Source organism: Oryza brachyantha, chromosome 10, assembly GCF_000231095.2.
Source record: "Oryza brachyantha chromosome 10, ObraRS2, whole genome shotgun sequence".
NCBI classification, from domain to species: domain Eukaryota; kingdom Viridiplantae; phylum Streptophyta; class Magnoliopsida; order Poales; family Poaceae; genus Oryza; species Oryza brachyantha.
In genome coordinates, this window is record NC_023172.2 from 9,549,332 (window position 1) to 9,557,512 (window position 8,181).

At 40.6% G+C, this 8,181-nt stretch overlaps 2 protein-coding genes across 2 annotated transcripts; both read left to right on the plus strand.

Annotated features, from left to right (window-relative positions):
• Positions 1 to 1,385: 1,385 nt before the first annotated feature.
• On the plus strand, positions 1,386 to 1,900 carry LOC102711016 (transcription factor ILI7). Its single transcript, XM_006661694.2, has 2 exons — positions 1,386 to 1,604; positions 1,748 to 1,900. The coding sequence occupies exons 1-2, from the start codon at positions 1,473 to 1,475 to the stop codon at positions 1,898 to 1,900; spliced, it is 285 nt and encodes a 94-aa protein (XP_006661757.1). The 5' UTR covers positions 1,386 to 1,472.
• Positions 1,901 to 4,296: 2,396 nt separating this feature from the next.
• Positions 4,297 to 7,124, plus strand: LOC102707248 (sucrose transport protein SUT3). The gene is given in 15 exon segments (XM_006662276.3): positions 4,297 to 4,407; positions 4,492 to 4,568; positions 4,643 to 4,685; positions 4,687 to 4,731; positions 4,833 to 4,866; positions 5,037 to 5,132; positions 5,261 to 5,340; positions 5,754 to 5,785; positions 5,787 to 5,838; positions 5,840 to 5,922; positions 5,924 to 6,016; positions 6,018 to 6,060; positions 6,062 to 6,088; positions 6,596 to 6,774; positions 6,776 to 7,124. Coding segments are annotated over 15 exon segments (1,344 nt in total).
• The last annotated feature ends 1,057 nt before the right edge of the window (positions 7,125 to 8,181 follow it).

The window sequence follows — 8,181 nt, forward strand, 5'->3', positions numbered from 1 at the left end:
TCAAGTAAATATAGATGTGCAAGACTATTTCTGTAAAGTTAAATGATGTACTCCAAAGACTCAGATTACGTACGGAACATAGTAGTATATAATTAAAAAAATCACGAACTAAATTTTTAGTCTTCAAATAGAATCTATTTTCTAACTAGCTTATGTGCTTTGGTTATAAAACGAAGCTTCTTCTTCAAATTATAATTTGAATAGTGATTTTTTTAAAACTGAACTTTATTTTTTCCTATTATTTAGTACCGTATTATGAATTTTAAAGCTGAAATTGTATCACTCTACCTTCAATATCCGCATGAGTCCTCTGTCATGTAAAGTATGTTAGCAACTTCGTCCATATTTCCATTCTCACTTTATATAAAAGTGTTAAATTGTGTACACCATTGTTATAGTGATGAATTTATAAGCTGGTCTTCTCCTACAAAACTTTAGGGGGTAATAAATTACCCATTAAAACAATTCCTGGATCATATGCATCTCAACCAACACCTTATTACAGGCCACACAGAAGGGTTGGGGTGTTACAGAATAATGAAATGTCAACACTTCCTTTGGGCTGCAATACCTTAACAGTACAATACAAAATGACAATACATGTCATCTTAATTACCCATTGGGTTAGTGGGTAATGAATGTCCTACCCCTGCTCCAAAATAATAAACTGCTTAGGTCGATTTCAAACAAATCAGTACTCAAGTAAAATAACATCTATACCCCTATTTATAACCTGTTGGTGAGAGAAAGATGTGCTAACATTAGACCCCAACATTTACAATAATTATGTATGGCTCTGTTTACACTTTTTTCTTTCCATTCAAGTCCTAAAATAGTCATTTATTTTGCGGCAATATTTTTCTTATCTTGGGACATGCATGGGAGAGTATAAAATAATTTGGTGTACCATAAAGAAATCATGAAACTAATAATCTTGTACCAAAATTTAATACAGATATAAAAAATGACAAGTCATGCTTAAAGTTTTTTTTGATAATAAAATAAGTCACAAGCAAAATAAATGATATTTCTGTAATTTTTTTAAATATGAAAAATGATCAAACTGCAAAAAAAAAAGTCAAACATCTTATATTATGAAATGGATGGAGTAATATACAACAACCAGATTTATTACAGATTCTACCATATTACTGTCTCTGTTTCATATTATAAGACTTTCTAGTCTTGTCTAAATTCATTCATTGCTAAATGTATATAATTTATATATGTGTCTAAATTTATTAGCATCTATATGAATCTAGGCAATACTACTAGAAAATCTTACGTTACGAAACGGAGAAAGTAATTATACTATAACATAGCAAGCTCCTGCTATATATATAAGTAACAATTAACACACCACTGCAAGACGGCAAAGACTGTGGAGTCTCCGTTGTATAGGCTTGCATTGCAGCTCTACTAGGCTACCCTCCTCCAAGAATTGCGCAAGCAAGCTATCCGCATTGCCGACGATGTCTAGCCGGAGCAGGCCGAGGGCGCGGCCGTCGCCGGCGGCGAGGATCACCGACGAGCAGATCGGCGACCTCGTCTCCAAGCTGCAGGCTCTCCTCCCCGAGGCTCGCCTCCGCAGCAGCAACGACAGGGTACGTACGTACCTAGCCACCTAGCTAGCTCCTTTCTCTCCAAGCTGCACGTTAATTGCAAGCTTGCGACGCCGGCCATGGCCGCGCCGTCTCCGACGACGATGAGCTTGAATGAATGATTTGGTCGCGCGAGCGCTTTGCAGGTGCCGTCGGCGAGGGTGCTGCAGGAGACGTGCAGCTACATCCGGAGCCTGCACCGGGAGGTGGACGACCTCAGCGAGCGCCTCGCCGAGCTGCTCGCCGCCGCCGACGTCAGCACCGCGCAGGCCGCCGTCATCCGCAGCCTGCTCATGTAGCCGCCGCCGCTCGCCGGCCGGCCGGCCACCGGTTTAGAGATGAGTACGACGAAGAAGAGGGTTCATTTCATCCGTAGCTTAAGGTAGACGAGAGAGTGTGAGGCCGGCCGGCATGGATGTGTGCTTAATTTAGTTTTGATCAAGATTAATTACGTTAATAAAAAAACTATGATTTTTTTGGTTAATTTCTTCGTTCCTGTGTAACTGAATATTTTTGCTGTCTTAATTTTGACCGAAATGAACATGCTACTAAATTGCAAGGTACATCTCTTTACCATTCTTTCAGATATATATTACCAACATGTACGGATTCAGACCCCTGTAGCAAGAAAGTTCAATTACTGGCAAGAAAAACTATGGGGCTTGGCATCCCCTGTAGTTTGAAATTGCATCTTGTTTGGAATTTCACATTGATATTACTACTTTAGCGAAAATCTGAAAAAAAAAAAGACTCCATTGGCCCTCCCCAACAAAGAGTTTTTAGTATTTTTGGCTCATCCACTTACCCGACCTAATTGTTTTCGGATTGGTTGAGACAACGTTGATATATAAGCAGTAGAAATATAAACAAAGAAAAAACATTATTTATAGGCAAATCTTTTTTATATAAACATTGTTAGGCGTTAAAATACCCACATAATAAATGAAAAAAAAAATCTAAAATCAACTCTAAACTTAAGTTTCGAAGTTTAAATTTTACTTGCGGATGATATATAAGGATGAGCACCGTCTGTGGTGAAAAAATGGGCCTTTTTTCGCTAGAGATCCTCCGGGTCGAAGATAACATTTTCAATTGGTTCTAGCTAGGTTTTTTTTTTTAAAAAAAAAAGCTAGATGAAGTGAAGTTCTACTCTACACAGGATATCCTTGTAGTCGAACAAATCTGGAGGATTTTTGCTTCAGATAGATAGTGTTTTTGGATCTCTCCTTCCGACAGGGTCCCCCACTCTGCAATAATAAGCACTGCAGAGTCAAGTGAGCTCCTAGTGAATTTTTCTGTCATCTGCCGACCAGGTAGGTGCATGTAATTAAGCACACCTAGCTTATTGCATATTGCATTATTGTGGCCTCACATTTTGGGTGTGGATTTCACTAATTAAATTTCTCCTGTTCTCAAATTGATCATTGCAACATATGCCAGTAGCCGAACCTGCATGGCATCTAGCTAGCATGTTGTCGTTATTTATTCACCATTGGAAAAATAGGGAATGCTCCCGCTCTGTCAAAAAAAAAAAAGTAAAAACAATTCTTGGCTACGAAGGATTTTTATTTGGGACGGATGGAGTAGTTCTGTAAATTAAGTTTATTTTTTTTAATTAAGTGAGAGTTTACAATTTCAGCCTCTGCATGAATGATAAACTTAGAAGAGAAGGAAAGGACGAAGTTATATTATGTTCAGTGAAAAGGTTCAAATGTAACTGTATATCCAGTTTTTTTTAATAAAGATTCATAAGTTGCACACTGATTATTATAGGCTGGGTTCGATTTTATGATATCTAGTTATATATATGTAATCTATTTTTCAGTGTTAAGTAAATACTGCTTTGAGAAGCTAGCTAGATCAATCTCTCCAAGTTAACTAGTAATTGCAAAAAGAAAAACACACTACAAATTTCATTTTATGTGATATTGGTCCACGAGGACAGATCCAGCTATCACTTTTTTAGAGAATGGTATTTTTACTCGGCCTCTATATTCACTCGGATATATGCAGCCATTTTTTTATTTTGAGAACTTTAGGAAAGTAGCCTAATCCAATTTGAAATTCATGCTCCTATGGAGATTTGAATCCAGGACCTTGAATGCTACTCAGGTCACTACAACCACTAGGCTATATGCCCTTTCGCATCCAGCTATCACTTTCTTTGTGATTTCTTTCCATGTGAGGGAAACCTTAAAAATGTCTCATAGGGAATGCTTTTAGCTAAGAAGGTAGTTTGGTTCAGTTGGATAGTTACATATGAATTTCTTTTCTACCCCATTCTGTCAGTGAACTGCTATACATTTCACCCTTAATTATGTATCTTCTTCTGGTAAGTGGCAGCACCCTGTCAAACTGGGTTATGCAGATCAAAATTCATTGCCTCTATGCCCTCTCATTTTAACTAGAACCTGTTTGATTTGGAAGAATTTATGTAAAACTACTGCTCCCTCCGTCTCATATTATATAGGATTTTGACTTTCTATTTGCAATCTTTGACTACTCGTCTTATTAAAAAAAATAAAAGTATTATTTATTTTGTTTACTGTTAAAAGTAGTTTAAGTAGTACTTATAAATTTTTATATTCACACTAAATTTTTAAATAAAACAGATGGTCAAAAATTATAAGCGAATAATCGAAATACACTGTGTCGGGGACACTTTTTTTTTTCTCCTCACGTTTGGTGCCCTTTCATGGGCAAGCAGGTTCAACCCTGCGTCGGCCTCTACAGCGACAAGTGCACTTGCAGCCTCGGGAGGTGGAGACCCTTGATCCTCACCGGATGCATGATCATCTGCTAATCTGTGAGAGAATTCCAGCTCGCTAATCATCGCAATGGCGTTCAGTCAGATAATAATAGCTAATGAATTGCTTTGTCGAACTGACAGGTGATCGTCATCGGCTTCTCCTCTGACATGGGCTACGCCCTGGCCCTGGGTGACAGTGACACCACTGAAGACTGCAAGTAAATCAAGCTTCACTAAACTAATGCTCGATTAGTCACACTCACTCACACTCGCTCGCTAATGATCGATGCAGGGTTTACAGGGGACCTCGCTACCATGCAGCAGCGGCGTTCATCATCGATCGGCTTCTGGCTGCTCGACTTCTCCAACAACAACCTGCAGGTAGGCGTGGAGAGGAGAAACTCTGAATCCGTATGAACCTTTTTTTTTTCATGCAGCGAGATGAAAGAGTCTGAAACTCTGAATAATTCCGTGATGTGCAGGGTCCAGCTCGCGCTATGATGGCCGATTTGTCAGGTGGTTCATAGGATGATGATCCTTTTGCATGCTTGTTTGTGCATGCACAGATTAACAGCGAATGTATACTGATTTTGCTGCCTGCCTGCCTGGCCGGTTAATTTGATATTGATCTCTGCTGTTGCGTTTCTGACGAAACTAACGTACTGGACCTTGCTGTCTGCGTGCAGGTCGGCATGGCCCGAGCGCGGCGGACGCGATCTTCTGGTCTTGGATGGCGCCGGGCAACATCCTGGGTTACTCCTCCGGATCCACAAACGACTGGCACTACAGGTCAGTGATCCGAATTTTCCTGATCATGAACTCAGCATGAGCAGTTCGATTAGTTCTTGATGACGAAATAAAAAAAGAATGGATGCTGAGTTCTGTAGTGGAATGTGTTCATCTGCCACAGATCGATGGTTCCCGTTTCTCATGACCAAGGCTTGCTGCGAGGCCTGCGCCAATCTCAAAGCCGCCTTCTTGGTCGCAGTGGTAATTGTTATTAAATAAAATTTGTAACCTTTTACAGCTAGAACATAGTACATCAAAAATTATTTTTTTCGATAACACACTTGCAAATATGCAGACACATTGAAAGATACGAGTAGAGTCAACTACTAGCTATAAGTTCATATTAGACTAACGTATACAATATTTTAGCTCCTAGGTTGGCTTACATATTTGTCTTATATCTGTTTCTCTTATATATATATTTAATATATTTATTTTGGAGCATATGTAGAGCTAGCCGACACTTTTACTTTTTTTTTCTCTCTCTTCTCCATTTATGTGTATAGCTGACTTACAGTCTATTCTAATAGATGCTCTAACACACACTCAAAAGAGTGAAAGAGATGCAAGATCTTTGACAGAACTAAATTTCATTTTGATGCGATCGTGCGCAGGTGTTATTGGGGTTGTCGACGGCGGTGACGACGAGGGAGGGAGGTGCCGCTGGACGCGGCGGCGGCGGCGGCGAAGCGGAACGAAGGCGGGCGAGGGGTCCGGCCCTCTGGCCGTACGTGTTTTCAAGGGGATGAAGAACCTCCTCGCCGGGATGCCGTCGATGCTCACCGGCCGGCCTCACCTGGCTCTCGTGGTTCCCCTTCATCCTCTTCGACACCGGCCGACTGGATGGGCCGCGACGCGAGATATACCATGACCGTCCCTCCCGACGAGGTCGCCGCCTTCCAGGAAGGCGTTGGCCAGGGTACGTGCCTCCGGCCTCCTCCTCAACTCGGTCAGCCACCATCGCCTCCTCTCGTATCTTCGATCAGAAATATACAATATATTCGACAAGATTTGATTGTGTTTTTAATATTTTTGTCGCAAATGAAATGATACATTAAAGTAGATTTATAAAATCTAAAGGATACGGTGTTACAATGGTGACTTCTTTTCCGATTAAGCATTTGAGAAAATATTACTCCTTCGGTTTAGTATATAAGATATTTTAGTTTCTTGCTAGGCCAAATTTGTTTAATTTATTCAAGTTTGTAGAAAGACATAACAATGTTTTCAACACCAAATAAATATTCATTATAAAAAATATAAAATCAATAATGAAATCGATTGGGTGTTGTACACGTCCATTTCGCATGGTAAGATATTCCTTTTTTATTCACTTGATGCTATTGAATATGAATATATATATATATATATATATATATAAATTATATCCATAAAATTAGATACTATTAAAACATGTTATAATATGAAACGATTTTATTATACGGATCGGGTGCAGATCGTGCTGGGGATCAGCTCGTTCCTGATCGAGCCGATGTGCCGGCGGCTGGGCGGCCGGGCGGTGTGGGTGATGAGCAGCGCCCTCGTGTGCGTCGCCATGGCGGCGGTGTCGGTGCTCAGCGCGTGGTCGCTCGGCGACTTCGGCGGGTCGGTGCAGGACGCGGCGGCGATGGCGGACGGGAAGGAGGGCCTCCGCGCTCGCGCTCTTCGTCTTCCTCGGCTTCCCCTTCGCCGTCCTCTGCAGCGTCCCGTTCGCCGTCACGGCGCAGCTGGCGGTCAGCCGCGGCGGCGGCCAGGCCAGGCTCTGCACCGGCGTGCTCAACATCTCCATCTTCGTGCCGCAGATGGTCATCGCCATCGGCGCCGGGCCCTGGGACGCGCTCTTCGGCAAGGGCAACATCCCGGCCTTCGCCATGGCCTCGGTGTTCGCCTTCACCGCCGCCGTCGTCGGCGTCGCCATGCTGCCCCAACTGCCCAAGATCTCCAGGAGCAGCTTCCGCTCCGTCAGCATGGCCGGCGGCCACTAATGATCACTATTAATTCATTGCATTATTACATAATCTTTTCAATTTGTTAATTAATTGATTAATTAATTAATTAATTAATTAATTAGAGCCCCTCGCTACTTCACTAGCCCTAGTAGTGACAAGTGTAATATATCAAATACTCTAGTAGTAGCTAGTTAGGTTAGTTCAGGATTTTTTTAAGGGAACCTTCGGTCCTCTGGTACTTTGGGTCCAACGAAACTAATTTTATTATATATAACACTGCAATAGATTTATGTATAATATATCATATTGAAATAGATGAATTGGTAAATATATCTTACCGAAGTTTCTAATAAAATATTAATATACTTATAAAAAATATATACTTAAATTTAAATTTTACTACATTATTAGCCATGCTAATAAAAGATACCGTATCAATGTCCTAGTTCAAACGTTGTTGATAGTTCAGGCTTGTTTTCATATACTCTCTCCATTTTATATTAAGGGTTTTCTGACATTTTTTAGATTTATTAATATTTATATAAATCTGAGTACACCTAAAACGTCTTGCGCAGTGGAATATTAGTATTTTATTACAATCGTAAACATTTGGGTGGTACTGAGGAACTAATGCAAATGGGCTTCCATGGTTCCATTTCTGATGTCTTTCTAATCTTCCATGCCAACAACGTACGTGGCTGGTCAAGGCCGGCCCATAAGTTCAGAAGGACTACAGATTGCATTTGGGCTGAAAATCATCCAAGCCCAAATTTTATCGAAATGTTCGGTTAGTCCTTCTTGAATATGGTTAGATAACTGAAGAGGAGCTTGCTTGAAGGCTCTAAAAATTTCGCTGACGAATAATTTACTCTTTGCTAGTATTTTGTTTGTTCTGTTCCACCATACCACCAATGAAGTATTGGGATTCTTTTTAAAAAACAAAAATCTTGTCTAGGGATGAAAATGGCTCGGAAACGATCGGAAACATCTTTATCGTTTCCATTTCTATATTTTTTTTGGAGTCAGAATCGAAATCGAAATCGAAAACCTCGGATACGAAAATGGAATCGAATATTATCGAATACGAAAATAG